The 19,019-nt window shown below is 39.5% G+C and overlaps 1 protein-coding gene across 7 annotated transcripts in view; it reads left to right on the forward strand.

The window, feature by feature from the left end:
• Nucleotides 1–19,019, forward strand: part of RAPGEF4 (Rap guanine nucleotide exchange factor 4) — a 315,877-nt gene that overhangs the window by 253,873 nt on the left and 42,985 nt on the right. For all 7 annotated transcript variants that reach the window (XM_043487630.1, XM_043487631.1, XM_043487637.1 and 4 more), the window contains 2 exons: nt 4,170–4,258; nt 8,654–8,732. In XM_043487630.1, the coding sequence (XP_043343565.1) occupies nt 4,170–4,258; nt 8,654–8,732 (168 nt within the window). The remainder of the gene's footprint in view (nt 1–4,169; nt 4,259–8,653; nt 8,733–19,019) is intronic.

Raw genomic sequence — 19,019 nt, forward strand, 5'->3', positions numbered from 1 at the left:
CTTGCATTCAAGTCCAGCTTGACCAACTTCTGAGTCTGTTTTCCTTTAGCCTCACAAATTACTCTAACAAAATATACTATTAATATATAAATATATCTTTGACACTATCTAGTAAATGTTGCAAAGCAGTATATTTCAAAAGGGCTGACATAAAATAGACTGTATTACAAACTTTTCACTTACAAACCTATAAAATTACCGTCCAGAATTCTTTATTTTTCTACTTTTCACCAACTATGCATTCTTGAAAAATGTTCTTGCACAAATGTTTTTCAAGAGTTGTCCTTCCAGCTGACAAAGGAGGATAAGAATGAAAACATTTTTTTTTTTTTTATGTGAAGGCTGGGGCTACCCCCAGTGATTTTCTTTATTGCCTTTAAGTATAACTAGACAGTTTTATGTGATCATCTACATTCTTTGATAATGCCTCAGATGGCTCAAGAAAATTTTGTTACCTGAAAAAGTAAGCCTTGAAAATTCCCTGTAACCTCAAAGATGTCCTCGGAAGGTCCCCTTCCCTCACCTCTTCATGGTGTGGTGGGGGCAGTGATCAAAAGGGTTTGCAAGTTACAGCAGCACTGTGTTCAGAATGCTCTCCAAATATAGATTTTTTTATTAACTCAAACTAAAAGGAAAAAGAGAGCCCACATGTATTAAATTTATTTTAGGCCTGGATTTGATTTCTATTATAATTGGATTGGCCCAAAATTTCATTCGGATTTTAAACCCAAATGAACTTTTTGGTCAATCGAACACCCCCTTATTTGTGTCCAGTAGACCAATTTGAATACATTTCTTATATAATTCAAAGACACGTGCATATTCACAGTACACTGTTTTGGAAATATCAGGCATACAAAACAGTGCACCATGCCAAATCCAGAAGAGTAAAAAGCCTCTCTTTCAAGGGGTCATTTTCCAGGTTGAATTTTCCCAAGCCAAACCAGAGTTGAAAAGTAGGGGCCATGTAAGTGAATTTTGACTGATGTTCTGGACAACTTGGAAAACATGGGAGCAACCATGTCTATAGGTGGACTTAAAGTTTAGGATCCGTTAGGACCTCTGTATCCTCAGAAATCAACCTTTTTCAGCTCAAAGAGGGTCACCATATTGGTGCTGATAACATTATTTTTCTGATTCACTTTTACCCTGAGAAATCCAGAGCAGTTTATGCATACAGTTGACCCTCTGTATCTTTGGTTTCCACATCCACAGACTCAGCCAACCACAGATGGAAAATATCGGGGGAAAAAATTTCCTAAAAGTTCCCAAAAGCAAGACTTGAATTTGTCATATGCTGGCAACTGTTTAAATAGCACTTATATTGTATCTACTACTATTTACATAGCATTTACATTGTATTAGGTCTAAAAGCAATATAGAGATGATTTAAAGTATACGAGAATATGTATAGATTATATGCAAATACTACACCATTTTATATAGGGAACTTGAGCATCCATGGATTTTGGTATCTGTGGAGGCCCTGGAACCCACTCCTTGCGTTTTAAACTTTGAAAGCTGCCTGATTCCCCTCAAACCACTCAACTCTGAGTGTGATATTAAAATGTCAATAGCGAGACAGTACTTCTCATGATGGATAAACTATATGAAGCCCTCAAACATTACCATTTAGGATACCTTCCACTCTGTGGTTATGTGGTTGTAATAAGAGGGAATTTGAAATGACTACTCCTGTTTCAGTTAATGTGTTACATTTTCCTTAGACTATCAACCACCCAGTCATTCAGCTCCATCCTCTTTGCAGAAAGATGGTCTCTTTCAGGCACCCTCCTCCACCTCTGTTTTTTGTTTTAGGTGCAGTTCTGTAGAAGTGTCCTCATTTCCAGACTTGGTGTCAGAAGATTTTCTGTCACAGGTTTAAAACCTCACAGCCTGGATAGCCTCACCAGCCAGGTTCTCTTTAACTTGTACTAGGGTACCTTCTTCATGCAGTAAGCTGAGAAGAGCTGTACCATCTGGTCTTCAAGTCCCCCATTTAAACAAAGGTCAAGCAATAGGCACCTGGCAGCATCCATCCTGAAACAAAGCAGTAACGTGTTTCAGCCAAGCCCGGACCTGCCAGATCACAAGCCAGAGGCTCCCTGCCCCCTTCCCAACTTCAGAGTCCCCTGCCCTGAGAGAACGTCAGCCCCTTCTGTGGAGCTGCGAAGAGGGAAGATAAGGTCAGGCAGCTGTACCACTAGAGAGAGCCTCTGGCAGAAACAGACGGATGCCCTAATGTCTCTGATTAGAGAGACCATTTTCTCTCACTAGTGGGATGATAGCATAAAGGATTGCCACCCAGGTAAACTTTTATTCTTTTTGACCAGACAACATACCCTAGCTAAGGGAAGTCCTAACCAAGAATACCAGGATGGGAAGCCAACATTCTATCAGAGTTAAACTTTTGACAAGGGAACCAATTTCAAACTGATCTGTGAGTCACATGGCCAGCTAGAGCTGGAAGCTTAGTAGCAACAGCTGCCCAAAGCCATGTGGAAGAGAAAGTAACTGGTTTATGTAATGTATCCCTTGACGTATTGAAAGTCATTTATAGATATGCCCTCTCCTTCCCTCAAATGAAAGTGAAGGTGTTAGTTGCTTAGTCATGTCCCACTCTTTGCAACCCCATGGACTACAGCCCACCAGGCTCCTCTGTCCATGGACTTCTCTAGGCAAGAATACTGGAGTGGATAGCCATTCCCTTCTCCAGGGGATCTTCCTGACCCAGGGATTGAACCCGGGTCTCCTGCATTGCATGCAGATTCTTTACAGTCTGAGCCACCAGGGAAGCCCTCAAATAGTCATTGCCTATAAGAGGAAAACACGTTTGTCTTCTACCCTGTTTACGTTGAGAAAAGGGTCCTCCGTTCGAGATTGAAGCAGACTTTTTTATTCCCGGCTCCTCCCATAGGCTGCAAAGCCAGATTCTTTTCAAAGATTGAACTCTTCAGCTTCCTTTTGGTCCTGAGGGCAGGCACACATACATGTGGGCACACACAACACATGTGCATGCACATACTCAATTAGTGACAGTTACCTCCCAGACAGACTGAGTTTGCTACCTCATTCAAAACCAGGGTTTCACTCACCGCATGCTCATATGCACAGGGTCGTATGTTGGATTGCCTCTTCTTCCCTTCCTCAGGCAAGCAATGAAGACCCTGAGATTTCATACATTACAGGTATTCTTGGGATCTCAACACCCTTCCTCCAGGGTCTCAAACAGGCAGAGAAGGGATATTGGTGAGCAGAAGAAAATGGAGTTCCCCTGGACCTGAATCCTACCACTGCTTTAAACACGAGAGAATTTTATTTTCACTGTTGTCCTTTCTTGTCATTTTGCTGTTAAGTGTAAATGCCGAGCAGAGAAGCAAAATCTGAACTTTGGAACAGGACCACCCAGATCTCTTCAAAGTATTTTGCCTAGAGTTTTCCCTCTGTTTTCTACCATCTTGAATATTACTTTGAAATAACCCACACTCAGTTTAGAAAAATACATCCTCCCTTGTTGATTAAAGGGCTTCATGGCTGGATCTCCTGATATAATGCCTAATATCCCCCACCCTGCCAAATAATTTATCCTTGACATGGAAATTATATGGACATTCTATTGCTGATTTATTTCGTGTTCAGATGTTATGGGAGGTTGTTTGCTTGTCGGTATTTTAGGGGTTTGTTTTCTCTTATTTTTAGCTGCATTTCCAAAGTACATTCCAGTGTACAGTTGGGAGATATGCCGCATTCCAGAAATAGGCAGGGGAATCCAGTACCGGCCTGAAATTGTGCAACGAGTAACCCATATATGGATAACCTAGTTTATTGTCACTTCCCCTTGCCCTGAGCTGCCCTGGGATTTACATGTTCCCTTTCATTCCCCGTGGAGCAAGGCTGAAGTTCCCAGCCTGCCGGAGCCACTCTCCAAAAAGTTTAGTCTCATGTATGGAAAAAAGAAGGTTTTAGTAACTACTTCAATTTGTGATTTTTCTGTTGCCTTCCTGTGTGATTTTGATGAGGTACATGAACTTTTTTTTTTACCATATGGGTCATGAGTTGAGTCAGTATGGTTCTCTGGGATCTCAAAAAATCTTTAGATATGTAAAAAATTATATATCAATTATTTGCCCACTTTTGAAAAATTAATGATGGTTTTATTTCTCGTCCAGGTATACTGTGATGTCAGGAACACCTGAAAAAATTTTAGAGCATTTTCTAGAAACGATACGCCTTGAGCCAGCTTTAAATGAAGCAACAGGTAAACACCTAGAAGAACTGTGTCCATTAAATCTGGGCAGAGCACCGTAAAAAAAAACAAAAACAACTTCTGAATTCATTCTCAGTATGTGTATCAACAGCAGTTTTAGAAATGGGTCATGTGTGAGATCTTTAGAAGAGCATCCTGCAAACCCTACTTTGCCTGCTCATCATGGCTATGCTTTGTAGATGTCCCAGTCTCATTCATACATGTTAGGAGTAGCCTTCCAAAGGCATTTCTTAAGTTATCATTTAAATCCCATCTTCCAAAGGTAACTATTTGGTTATAATTTAAATCCTGTCTATTCCCGTAAGGGATTAGAAGCTGCCTCCATAAAAGGCACAACCTTGCTCCAACTGGGAGTAAAGTGGTTTTTTCTGAGATTCTTGGACTGCTACAGAGCGGAACTGTACACATATTAGTTTCCTAGGACCGCTGTGACAAAGTGACACTATCTGGGGTGGCTTGAATGCCTCTCAGTCCAAGAGGCTAGAAGTCTAAGATCCAGGTGCCAGCAGCATTGGCTCCTTCCAAGGGCTGTGGGGAAGAGTCTGAGATCTCTCGCCTGACTTCTGGCTGAGGGGTGGGTTGATGGCATTCTTTGGCATCCCTGGGCTTGTAGAGGCATCACTCATCTTCATCTTCACACACTATTTTCCCTGTGTCAGTTCACATCATCTTCTCTCCATGCATTTGTCTCTCTGTCCAAATTCCCTCTTTTTATAAGGACACCAATCATATTGGATTAGGTTCCATATTCATTATCTTAACCAATTACAAATAAGGTCACATTCTGAGGTCCTGGGGATTTGGACTTCAGCATGTCTTATGGTGAGGAAAAAAATCAACTAATAATACCACTGTTCAATAGATAACTAGCCATGTTATCTATTACACAGAGATTTGATGGTGAATGAGATGAATCTCACCAGTGAACTGTTACTATTAGAGCTTGATATCCTTCTCTACTTTGGTTACCATCTTATGTGTGACTTTGGAACAGCCCACATTCAGCTCTTTTTAAAAAAAAATAATTTGCTACTGTCCTGTCTATCAGAATAATAGGCTAATATTTTAAGTGCATTGAGCTCCATAGAAGATTTCTCACTAAAAGAAGTTCAAATATTTGTCCAAAAATCTTGGTGGTGGTTCAAAATCTGTTTCTGTCATCTTTGCACTATATTCAAGGTAAAGTTAGCATTATTGTTGTTGTTGTTATTATTCCTTCTAAAAGTATTTTACTGTACTAACTTCTTATTTTATCTTCTCATTCTAGTTTCTTATTTTGTGTAAATAGACTATCTGATAAAAAAAAAAAAAGAATACTACTGCTTTCAATGTATGACAAAAACCACTACAATATTGTAAAGTAATTAGCCTCCAACTAATAAAAATAAATGAAAAATTAAATAAATAAATAAATAGACTATCTGAGGTTTTTAATGTAGTGAATTAATTGGGGAGTAATAGATAGAAAAGCCAGGATCTCTGTTTCCAGAGCACTTATTTTCAGTATTTGTTGAGGAACTTCTTGGGCTGGCGCTAAGCTGGACGCTATGGACAAAGCAGTGTGAATAAGAAACCATGCTCCTGTCCTCAGAAAGCTTATAACCTCCTGGAGGACAAAAAGGAATATGCAAACTACTTGATCAAAAGTCTGAGAGGACCAGGCAGAGAGTCACAGAGGAAATAGCTTTGAAATGTCCCTGAAGGAAGGCTGGTAATCAGTGACTACAGACTGGAGATGGAAGCCTTCCATCCTGAGGGGCAACATGAGTGCTGACCGAGAAAGAGACAAGAAGGACCAGATGGTCTGGCTTTGCTAGACTATCATATACACCAAACTGTCAGAAAGAAGATAGGGTCTAGGAATTAGGGTCCAGATCTTCAAGTATGTTAGATGTGAAGCTAAGCATGAGGAAGTGGTTGAAGATGTCTGAGCAAGGAGAATGTGATAAGATCTTTTCTTGAAAAAGGAAATCCTTGAGGGATCAGTTACAAGGGGATAACTTGCTTCCAAGAAGCAAACATAACCTCAAATAAATCATATTTCTAGGACCCGAGGTCAGGAAAAATACAGCAGATTTTTCCCCTCTGATTAACTGTTGCCCAGAATGTGTGATTGCATAATAGAAAAAACCAGCATCTTCTCTAAAGTGATTTTGACCAAAAAGGAACATTCTAGTGCATTAGAGATGATGGTATCTAAGAAAAGATCTGTAAGACTTTTACTACCCGTGAGGAACAAACATACTCTTCCTTTTAAAGTCACTTCTGAAAGAGGAGGGGACTAGATGATTGCTTCTTAAGAACCGGAAGCCCAGAGGTCAGTGCACGGCATGGCTGTTGCATACGCTGTGACTCCTGACTGTTCCATTTTTGATATTAGAACTAAGTTCTCATTATATTTTAATACTGAACTTTATTTCCTGTAGTTTTTTCCTCATTTTGTTATTTTTGCAAGTAATACTCATGGATTAGATGGAAGGAATAAATCAGTATCTTCCTCACAATCAAAATATGAATTGTTACATGGTCATCCTGGACACTAAAAATTATCTTAGTAGAGACCCATGAAACTCATGGATGCAGTGGGGTGGGAGACCCTTGGCATTTATAGATTTCCAATACAGTGAGAGATGTCAGAGTTGATAGTGTAACTAGTTTACATCATAAAAATAACATTGTTGGGTTTGATAGGACATTCTCTTAATATACCCCAAAACATGTATTTTCTGCCTAAGAACCATTGGTTTCCTAGACTTACACTTCTATGACCAGCATTAGTCCTTAAGTGACTTGGGAAGTCGTTTTCTGGTATGAGGATCTTTTGAATCAGCTCTCAAGTATGAGAAAGAACGAGTAGAGAACAAAGTCACACTGAGATGTGGAGGCTGGGTGATTACCACGCTGACTGACCGGCTCTCCAGCCTTGAAGCACCCTACTCAAATTTCTGCTTTAACAGCATTTAAATTGCTTTCTAGCACAGGCCTCTAGGAACCTTATAAGCAAACATTTTCTCTTCTCAGAGAAATCCTTTATATCTAAAACATATACTGGTGACCCTAGATGTTAAACTCAGACATGCCAGTGAACATCCTTTCATACTTAAGAAAAAAAGCTCCATACAGCTTCTATCTGACACCTTAGCATGTTCTCTGGCTCAGTATAATGAGACTGAAATGACTCATAACACCTAGTAATGACAACTTTGGGTTACAGTCATCACCTATATTTAAATAAGTATAATGGTATTGTGTGGCATGACAGAGATATTAACTAAAGCTAAGGTGGTAATCAGATTGCAATATATACATGTATCAAATCAATACATTGGGTACTTTAAACTTACATAATGTTGTATGACAATTATCAGTTTTTTTTAGTGAGTGTAATGATTAAACCTTTAGTCACTGATTCCAACTTTGATAATATTTGTTAATTTAAAACACAGACATTGGAAATTCAGTATATATAGTTAAAAATTTTGCATTTCTCACCATTTTCTATTTGAAAAATTATGTGAGTTTCACAGATCTCAGCCATGGTGGTTCATTTTCTAATTGAAAACCCCCATAGCATCTTGGATTCCAAAGCTTTAACACGTATATTCTTAAGGCTTTTAGATCTGTCTTTATGTGCTTTCCCCTTAAGGCTGCTTGGATAATATTGTCTTCGCAATGAAGAACCAGCATCAGATTCAAAATGAAGCATACTTGGGGGGACTTGCCTTATTTCTTTTGCCATCTCCCTGCTTACCTATCTACAAAACAGCTTCAAATATAAGACATATACCACTTTAATCTACCAGAGAGCTTTTGTTTTGCTTCAGTTATTGCTCACAGTTTTTCTTTTCTTTTCCTTTTCTTTTTGTCTGCTTTTGTTTCCCTCACCAGTTCTCTGCTCTTACCATGTCCTTTTTCCATAATTCTATCACCCTTTCATCTTTTATTGCTCCTTCTAGAAATTGAAGGTAGAAAATAAATAAGGAAAATAGACATTGACAAAAGACAGATGGTGTAAAATAGACAAAGAAATGGCAATATCTTAATTCTGCATACATGGTACTGCCCATGTGTGGTTTTTTAATTATATATATATATTTTTTTTTCATTTATTGTAGCTAAGGTGACCAGCGCCATTATTACAAGTCTGTCTCTTTTTAAACTTACTGTACTTTTTGTCCACTGTCCTAAGGAAATTGAGTTTTGATCTCAAGCTCTGTTAATCTTTTTATTTTCATATGCAATGCTTCTTTATATAGTAAAAGCACAATACCCCAAGCCAACATATAAGAACCATTGGCCAAGAACAAATGAATACATACTCTTGCTTTCCTCAACATTTCTACAAGAATGTAATTTCTTTTTCTGCTTTGTTTTTCTCCCCTGCAGATTCTGTTTTAAATGACTTTGTTATGATGCACTGTGTTTTTATGCCAAATACCCAGCTTTGCCCAGCTCTGGTGGCCCAATATCCTTTTGTTGTGAAAAGTCTGTTCCCTTGATGACACCTCCCATGTATATAAGGCCACTATCTCATCCCATACTCTCAAGGTAAGTTATGACCGAGGCAGAATTAGGCTTTCTGCCCTTGTCAAACTCTGACAAGGTAGTTTCTGAAACATCAGTAGTTTCCCCACCTAGCCCCCCACAGATTTCTGATCTCTCCTTGGCATGTGCCATGTTTAAGGATTTTCTCCTTATTACCTGTGTAGAGAAACATGAGCCAATTTATCTAAGGAAGGTGACGCTGATGAGAAATATACATATCCTGGAGGTAGACTAGAGAAGGTGATGGTGAAGAATATTACTAGGGAGTATTATTAGGGATCACTTCCTAAGCTTGGAGACTGTGTACCTCTGTCAGGACACCTGGCAGGATGGACCATGATCTGTTTGTGTCCCTCTAAGCTGTAGTATCAGTCAGACCACTAACCTGCTGAAATATAGACAAGTTGTCATTGTGGGGCCACTTTTCTTTCACATTCATCCTAGTCAACCCTATCCTCTAGACATTGATATTTATCCCTTTGTGGCTGTTTTTATTATTATCCTATTGACTTTTGTCAAGGATATAAAACTTGAAATCCTAATAAGTGGAACCCTCAACTTTGGGGGAATGTGAAAGTATATTTTCCAATTCTGCTTTATTTTTAAAGCAGCAAAAATGTAGGCCCCCAAACACTTTGGCCTTTTTGAGCAGCTAAATATATGGAAGGAGAATAACTTTCTTTTTTTCTAAGCAATCCAATCAATGTTGGCATGTTTCCCTTTTTCAGAATTATAATTGCCCTACCTGATTCTCATTTCCTTGTTCATAATTCTCTTTGAAGTCAACAGAATGTGTGAGAATAGGAGATTGGAGTTGAATATGCTATTCAGAGGATGCTGCAAGAGTGAGATTTGGGTGTTTATTTGCCTGGAAACTATCTTTCCAAGTAATGACAGTTTAATGAGACTTAAATATATTATATATTCTTTCTGGCTCATATTCAGTTTTTCTCAAGTAAAATTAACACATTCAGGATCTCTCTGTGCTCTTTTAGCTCCATACATGGTAATCATTATTAGACCTTTGAGATTTTTGGAAGGAAAAATGAAAACCACCATTGAGTGTAGACTTTTTTTCCCCCAACAGTTAACATGTTGATAAGCTTAAGGCAAACAAAACCAAAAGAAGGATGAGAGAAGGTAATGGACCAAGTTATATCATCTTGACAGCTCAGAGCCCCAAATACTGAGCTTATAGTATTTTTGCAGATTTGTATTTCTTCACTTGCTAGTTCGTTCTCCTTCAGAATTGATTGAAGCATTCAATCATTCACAGCATTGACCTCTGTGTTAAAAGTAGAAGATCCTAGAGGGAAAGTCTGCACCATGCCTAGGTGTGGAGGTGGGGGGTAATGATGTTGAGGGGTGGTGAAGGCAGGAAAAGTGGACAGTAGAGTCAAGGGAGGCCTGTGATGTCCAATCCTAACTTTTCTCAGAGATGGAGGGAGTCAGGATGGTTGGGTACCATCCATACTACCTAGTGTCCTCAGACCACCTCCTTCACACCCTGCCCTGTGAGAACTTAGATTCTCTTAACTGTCCTATTTTGAAACAACTCTTTATGTGCCAGGCACCAGTGACCCATATTATACCTCTTTATCCTTATAGGAGTTTATTGGGTTAGTGTCAATTTTATTTAAAAGTGAGAATTCTGAGCCTCAAAAACAAACATGTCCAAGGCAAGTGGCAGAACTAGGATTTATGCAGGTGTTAGGATTCCAAGCCTGGGGTGTGGCATTTTTTTCCTTCACAACTTAACGCTTTTAAAAGCTTATCCTTTAGAGTTTAAAAACAACATTTCTTGGAAATTTATTGCATGATACATATTTATTTGTGCTTCAGTTGGCTAAAATCAAAGTGGGCCTAATTTGTTGAAACCAAATAAAGTATCTGATAGAACTTTTTCTTTTTATAGTGATGATATGTTCTGTATCTGTGCAGCCCAGTAGCCACTAGCCTTGAAATTGGGGTCTATGACTGAGGAACTGAATTGTTAATTTTATTTAATTTTTATTAATTTAAATGTAAATGGCCACATGTAACTCAGTTCAGTTCAGTCGCTCAGTCATGTCCGACTCTTTGTGACCCCATGAATCGCAGCACGCCAGGCCTCCCTGTCCATCACCAACTCCCAGAGCTTACTCAAACTCATGTCCATCGAGTTGGTGATGCCATCCAACCATCTCATCCTCTGTCGTCCCCTTTTCCTCCTGCCCCCAATCCCTCCCAGCATCAGCGTCTTTTCCAATGAGTCAACTCTTCACATGAGGTGGCCAAAGTACTGGAGTTTCAGCTTCAGCATCAGTCCTTCCAGTGAACACCCAGGACTGATCTCCTTTAGGATGGACTGGTTGGATCTCCTTGCAGTCCAAGGGACTCTCAAGAGTCTTCTCCCAACACCACAGTTCAAAAGCATCAATTTTTCAGTGCTCAGCTTTCTTCACAGTCCAACTCTCACATCCATACATGATCACTGGAAAAACCATAGCCTTGACTAGACGGACCTTTATTGGCAAAGTAATGTCTCTGTTTTTTAATATGCTCTCTAGGTTGGTCATAACTTTCCTTCTAAGGAGTAAGTGTCTTTTAATTTCATGGCTGCAATCACCCTCTGCAGTGATTTTGGAGCCCCCAAAAATAAAGTCTGACACTGCTTACACTGTTTCCCCATCTATTTCCCATGAAGTGATGGAACCAGATGCCATGATTTTCGTTTTTTGAATATTGAGCTTTAAGCCAACTTTTTGACTCTCCTCTTTCACTTTCATCAAGAGGCTTTTTAGTTCCTCTTCACTTTCTGCCATAAGGGTGTTGTCATCTGCATATCTGAGGTTATTGATATTTCTTCTGGCAATCTTGATTCCAGCTTGTGCTTCTTCCAGCCCAGCGTTTCTCATGATGTACTCTGCATATAAGTTAAATAAGCAGGGTGACAATATACAGCCTTGACGTACTCCTTTTCCTATTTGGAACCAGTCTGTTTTTCCATGTCTAGTTCTAACTGTTGCTTCCCGACCTGAATATAGGTTTCTCAAGAGGTGGGTCAGGTATTCCCATCTCTTTCAGAATTTTCCACAGTTTATTGTGATCCACACAGTCAAAGGCTTTGGCATAGTCAATAAAACAGAAATATATGTTTTTCTGGAACTCTCTTTCTTTTTTGATGATCCAGTGGATGTTGGCGATTTGATCTCTGGTTCCTCTGCCTTTTCTAAAACCAGCTTGAACATCTGGAAGTTCTCGGTTCACGTATTGCTGAAGCCTGGCTTGGAGAATTTTGAGCATTACTTTACTAGCGTGTGAGATGAATGCAATTGTGCAGTAGTTTGAGCATTCTTTGGGATTGGAATGAAAACTGAGCTTTTCCAGTCCTATGGCCACTGCTGAGTTTTCCAAATTTGCTGGCATATTGAGTGCAGCACTTGCACAGCATCATCTTTCAGGATTTGAAATAGCTCAACTGGAATTCCATCACCTCCACTAGCTTTGTTCATAGTGATGCTTTCTAAGGCCCACCTGACTTCACATTCCAGGATGTCTGGCTCTAGGTGAGTGATCACACCATCATGATTATCTGGGTCAGGAAGATCTTTTTTGTACAGTTCTTCTTCTGTGTTTTCTTGCCACCTCTTCTTAATATCTTCTGCTTCTGTTAGGTCCATACCATTTCTAGTGGCTGCCATATAGGACAGCTCAAGTCCCATCCTTAGATACTGGGAATAAAACAAGAATTACTGTCCTGTAATGCCTGGGAGGCCAGGAAGGCATCCTGCTGCTGGCAGGCAAATGGAAAGGGCTGTATCCTTGAAGGTCATGTGTGTGTAAGTGTGCTTATACCATGCTAAGGACTCAATTTCTAGTCCGTTTGGCTCCAGAGAGATGTTCTATAGCTTCCTTACATAAGCTTCTTTTTCAATCATAAGTAACATAAACAAACTGTAACTGACTTAAACAATAAGGGAATTCATCAAAAGGATGGGGTAACTCAGAGAATGGAAGGAATCCTTAGAGCCCAGGCCTTAGAAAGGAACCTTGGGGGCAGTGACAAAGGAACAGCTGCTAGCGTAAAGTGGAAGTGAAGGTTGCTCAGTCATGTCCAGCTCTTTGCGACCCCACAGACAAAGGAATCTGGTGGGCTAAAGTCCATGGAATTCTCCAGGCAAGAATACTGAAGTGGGTATCTGTTCTCTCCTCTGGGGGATCTTCCCAACACAGGGAATGAACCCAGGTCTCACACATTGCAGGCAGATGCTTTACCAGCTGAGCTACCAGGGGAGCCCAGGAATATTGGAGTGGGTAGCCTATCCCTTCTCTAGGGGATCTTCCCGACCCAGGAATCAAACGGGGGTCTCCTGCACCGCAGGTGGATTCTTGACCAGCTGAGCTTCCTGGGCCCTTGCCTCATTCCCACATCCCTGGGAGTAACTTGGGTGACTGGTGATGTCTTGGTCAAAGGAAGGCAAAGCACTTCACTGACTAGTTTTTCAGAGACTGCCTATAAAGAAAAATAGAGAAAGTGGAGAAATAGAAGATGAACAGTCAGGGAAAAAAAACAACACTTATAAACTATTTAGCACCATGTCCTCATGTGACAGGGAGCTAGAATGTAAAACTGAACAAGTGGGCTAATACCCATGTTGTTATGGGATTTAGGGATAGTAAAATACCTAACTGCGTTCCATTAGAGCACTTAAATTAAGTGCATTGATTTGGCTGTGTGTTTTTAAAGTACTTATTAATATGTGTGACTTTTCATAGTAGCCCTGTGAAGAAGTCAGTATTTTCACTGCTCTTTTTCCAAATCAATAAACTAGGATAATGAAAAATTATGATTTGCTCAGAGAAAGGTAATTACTAGTACAGAAAAGACTTGAGCCCTGAGCCACTGGCGTCTGTTTCTGTCCTTAATCCACATTGTGCGTCTCCTCCAATTTTGCCTTTAGCATAGGAGACGATGGTAGAACTCTGTTTAACATTAATATTTCAGGCCTTTTATGTGCTAATGAGAGAGACTCTATTCATTAGATATGCTTGGGACATGATTTGGCCTGATGAATACAAGTGCTTTATAATGAGTTTCTTAAATTATATTTGTTCAATTTCTGTACTTTTCATCTCTAGTTTCTTTAAAATCTGCACTTAAAATACAGTTCAATTTTCTGTTAGTCTTTAAAAAGAAAATTAACCCCCCCATAACCTTACCAGGTATTACTGTGGTTAACATTTTGATATGTAGCCTTTCAGTCTTTTTCCTATACATTTAGATATATGCTTTGAAATATAAGGACGGGTCATACTCTAAATAATTATGTATTTTTGTTACTAAACAAACAGAGCCATTTTTCTGCCATTAATTTTTTCATATCATTTCTCTAAATATAGATGACTTGGTCATCATTAAAAATAGAACATTCTCACTGTGAAAAATTCAATTTACAGAAAAAGAGAACAAAGTTCACCTGGTATCTCACCATTGAATTATGAAAAAATATTTAAGAAATTATATACATGTATAATTTTATGTATGTGAGATCATGTTATACATGCTTTTTAAAAATATGTTTTCTTTCACCTACCAGTATATGTATAGATCTTTTGAAATCAATATATGCAAATAAAACTCCATCATTTTGTTCAGATAATTCCACAAATACTTACTGAACACTAACTCTTAGCTAAAACTGCCTTATACAGGGTAAATATAATAGGTTTCTTTATTGAAAAGGCAGGGTATCCATCTCTTATTTCTTTGTGAATATGATCTGGGGATGTTCTCTTTATAAGCCTACTTGGATTCTCTAAGAGGAACACTAACCAAAATTCGTAAATCAAGATTTACAAAAGGGCATCAGATTCTTAAAGCCATGTTTTTAGGAATATTCTTTGCATTTCTAAGGAAGATTGTCAGCTTAAATTCTGTTGAAGCCAATAGTCCCTTACTTGGTTTCTGAAAAAAGTTTTGATCTATGTGTCACTATGAGAGCAATTTACTCCTGCAGATGGGCAATTTGAGAGTTTATTTCAAATAAGAAGCCTTAGTTTGATGATGCTATGAACATACTATCCTCTTTCAAAGAAAATGACTATATTATCAGATGTTCTACAAAATATTTTATATGTATCTTTCTCAGCCTCATATTAACACTGGGAGATGTGTACTCCTTTTGCATTAAGGAAGTGAGACTGAGCAGATAAATAATGTGCTCCAAGTTACCTACTAGTAAGTGTTGTAGATCATGACAAACTGCAAAACTCTCAGAGAGATGGGAACACCAGACCATCTTACCTGTCTCCTGAGAAACCTGTGTGTGGGTCAAGAAGCAACAGTTAGAACCCTGTACGGAACAACTGATTGGTTCATGGTCAGGAAAGAAGTACACAGGGCTTTCTGCTGTCACCCTGTTGCTTTAATGTGTATGCTGAGCACATCATGAGAAACGCTGGGCTGGACGAGGTATAAGCCAGAATCAAGGTAGGCAGGAGAAACATCAACAACCTCAGATATGTGGATGACACCACTCTCATGACAGAAAGTGAGGAGGAACTAAAGAACCTCTTGATGAGGGTGAAGGAAGAGAGTGAAAGAGCTGACTTAAGACTAAATATTAAAAAAAAAAAAAAAAAACTAAGATCATAGCATCCAGCCCTATTACTGCATGGCAGATAGAAGGGGTAAGGTGGAAGCAGTGATAGATATCCTCTTCTCAGGCTCCAAAATCACTGCGAATGGTGACTGCAACCATGAAATCGGAAGACAGTTGCTTCTTGGCAGAGAAGCAATGACAAATCTAGACAGTGTGTTGAAAGGCAGAGACATTACTCTGCCGACAAAGGTCCATATAGTCAAGGCTATGGTCTTCCCAGTGGTCATATATGATTATGAGAGCGGGACCTTAAAGAAGGCAGAACACTAAAGAATTTATGCCTTTGGACTGTGGTGCTAGAGAAGACTCCTGAAAGTCCCTTAAGACAGCAAGGAGATCAAACCAGTCAATCTTAAGGGAAATCAACCCTGAATACTCACTGTAAGGACTGATGCTGAAGTTGAAACTCCAGTATTTTGGTCATCTGCTGTGAACAAATGACTCAGTGGAAAAGTCCCTGATGCTGGGAAAGATCGAGGGCAGAAGGAGAAGAGGGTGTCAGAGGATGAGAGGGCTGGATGGCATCACCGATGCAATGAACATGAACAAACTCCAGGAGATGGTGAGGGACAGGGAGGCCTGGCATGCTGCAGTCCATGGGGTTGCAAAGAGTAGGATACGACTGGGTGACTGAACAACAACAAAAACAAGGGTTGGGACAATATTTGAACCTAAGCAATGTGCTGCGTTAGACCAAGTCCTAACTGCTCTGCTATGAGTACAAGCCCCTGACTAAAACTAAAAATAGCCAAGAGCTAAAGACTTCTAAAAACAGAGAATTCTGAAAATCAGTGAGAAAAAAAATTCTGAGTAAGAAAATAAGTAAGAAGAGCTTCTGTGAGCTCCAAGTTAATAGGTACACACAAACAGAGGAGCAGCTGTGTTCATCACAGAGATCAACCCAGGAATGCCAGGTCTTGTGAAGAATTCCAAAACCATCCATTTAAAGATTCTGAATTATTTCCAGACGTAGGGCAGTAATAATATTGATGATCGCTAACCTTTAACTGAGCACCTAGTATGTCTGAGATATGTTCTACATGGTTCACCAGTATTGCCTCATCTCCTCCTCAACAGCTATCCTAGGAAATTTACTGATGGAGACTGGTCTCACGGAAAAGTGGGGAAGCCGCAAGATGAACCCAGGTAGTCAAATTCCAGAACTTGAGTTCCCAAGCACATGTTGCATCAAGGAAGGAATAGACTTAGTGCCCAGGATGGGGGAGAGGAGGTGCTTCAAAAGACAAGCTGGGTAGTAAAGAGGCCCATAATACAGTGGGAAGAACAAGAGCTCTGAAGTCAGGAGACCCGTGTTTAAAACTTACATCCTATAAGCTCGCAATTATCTTTAACCTCTCTGAACCCTGCCTGTATAATAGGGGTAATTATACCTGCCCTACCCTCCTCACCAGGTTGTTGTGAAGATCAAATAAGGCTGTGTGTGTGAAAGTACATTATAAACCTTAACGTCCCTTATAAATATTGCCCCTCTATAAACAAATGATTGTACACCATGAGACGAATATAGCATAAGGTAAAGAATATAGAAAAGCTTTGTTGAGTCAGTGGGCAGATGACCCCCAAAGTTTGTTTTCAGCTTCAAGCAGAGATCTTGCATGCAAAGCAGGGTTTTAAAAAACAACAACATTGAAGAGTATCAGTTTGAATGTTGATAAGTGTTTTATAAATAGCTGCATAATTAGCATGTACTTACTGCAAAAAGTATACATAATATTTTATTCCCTGTTGTAGGCTGTAATGAATCTGCTGCCTCTACATCCTAGGAGGTTTTCACTTACTTTCCCCATGATAATTTTAATACGTGGAACCATTATTAGCTGAATTAAGAATAAGTAAATGAGCAGTAAAAAAAAAAAATACAGAAAAATTACAGGTGCCTGTGGTGAGTAAGATAATAACTAGGTAAAAATATATGAAATAATTATAGTGTTTGAACAGCAGAGCCGGCATGAGGAAAATGACTCAATGGAATATTAAACCTGCTGTTGGCGGGGTAGAAAGGCTCTGTGGCCTTAACCTCTTCTGAGTCCCAGTCCAAATACCTCGTTGAAAACAGATCCAGATTGTCCTCATTCATTTGATTTTGTGATGTCAAAGGAGTTGGTCTGATTCAATGAAGATTCAGTCATTCTAAAAGCCTGTGGTCCTATGGACTAAGTACCCAATAACTGAAATATTCTATTTAAAAAATATACCAGAAGTTGGTATTTGTTGTAGACTTAACCTGGTGACATTGAATATGAAGTTATTTAGAATATATCTATGATTTATATTTAATATCTCAACAAAATGGAATTAAAGGTAATTTAGATAGTTTTAAAGAGCTTCCCTTGTGGCTCAGCTGGTAAAGAATCTGCCTCCTGTGCAGGATACCTGGGTTCAATTCCTGGGTTGGGAAGATCCCCTGGAGGAGCAAAAGGCTACCCACTCCAGTATTCTGGCCTGGAGAATTCCATGAACTGTATAGTCCATGGGGCCGCAAAGAGTCAGACACGACTGAGTGATTTTCACTTGGGCTTCCCTCATTGCTCAGTTGGTAAAGAATCTTCCTCCAATGCAAGAGACCTTGGTTCAATTCCTGGGTCTGGAAGATCCGCTGGAGAAGGGTATAGACTACCTAGCCCTTGTAGCTCAACTGGTAAAGAATCCACCTGCAATGTGGGAGACCTGGGTTCAGTCCCTGGGTTGGGAAGATCCCCCAGAGAAGGCAAAGGCTACCCACTCCAGTATTCTGGCCTGGAGAATTCCATGGACTGTATAGTCCATGGAGTCACAAAGAATCAGACACAACTGAGCAACTTTCACTTTAAAGAGCTGTGGATTGGGGTGGGGAGGGGGGAGAAATATAAAGAAAATACTATTATATGTAGCACTCCAAACAGTGTCATTGAATAGTTTAAGGTAAACATTCCACGCTTTTTGTGTTTCATGTGCCCAGTCCTTTATTAGGAAATGCAGATTCACAATGAGTTTAAGACATGGTTCCTGCCCTTAAGGATTCCGTTTTTTGTATTTGTTTTCATTTTTTTCTTTTTGAAGTATAGTTAATTTAAATATTGTTTTAGTTTCAAGTGTAGAGCAAAGTGATTCCTATATATATATATAGGCTTCCCTGGTAGTTCAGCTGGTAATGAATCTGCCTGCAGTGCAAGAGACTGCTGCTCAATTCCTGGGTCAGGAAGATCCCCTGGAGAAGGGATAGGCTACCCACTCAATTATTCTTGGGCTTCCCTGGTGGCTCAGACGGTAAAGAATACGGCTTCAATGTGGCATGGCAGAACTCCATGGGCAGAGGAGCCTGATGGGCTACAGTCCATAGGATTCCAAAGAGTCAGACACAACTGAAGTGACTAAGCACAGCATGTTTATATATATATATATATTCTTTCTCAGATACTTTTCCATTATAGGTTATTAATAGATGTTGAATATACTTCCCTGTGCTAAAAAAGCAGGACTTATTTTATATATATATATATATACATATATATATATATATATATATATATATATGTTGGGCTTCCCTGGTGGCTCAGATGGTA

Source organism: Cervus canadensis, chromosome 15 (genome assembly GCF_019320065.1).
Source record: "Cervus canadensis isolate Bull #8, Minnesota chromosome 15, ASM1932006v1, whole genome shotgun sequence".
In the NCBI taxonomy this organism is placed as follows: Eukaryota; Metazoa; Chordata; class Mammalia; order Artiodactyla; family Cervidae; genus Cervus; species Cervus canadensis.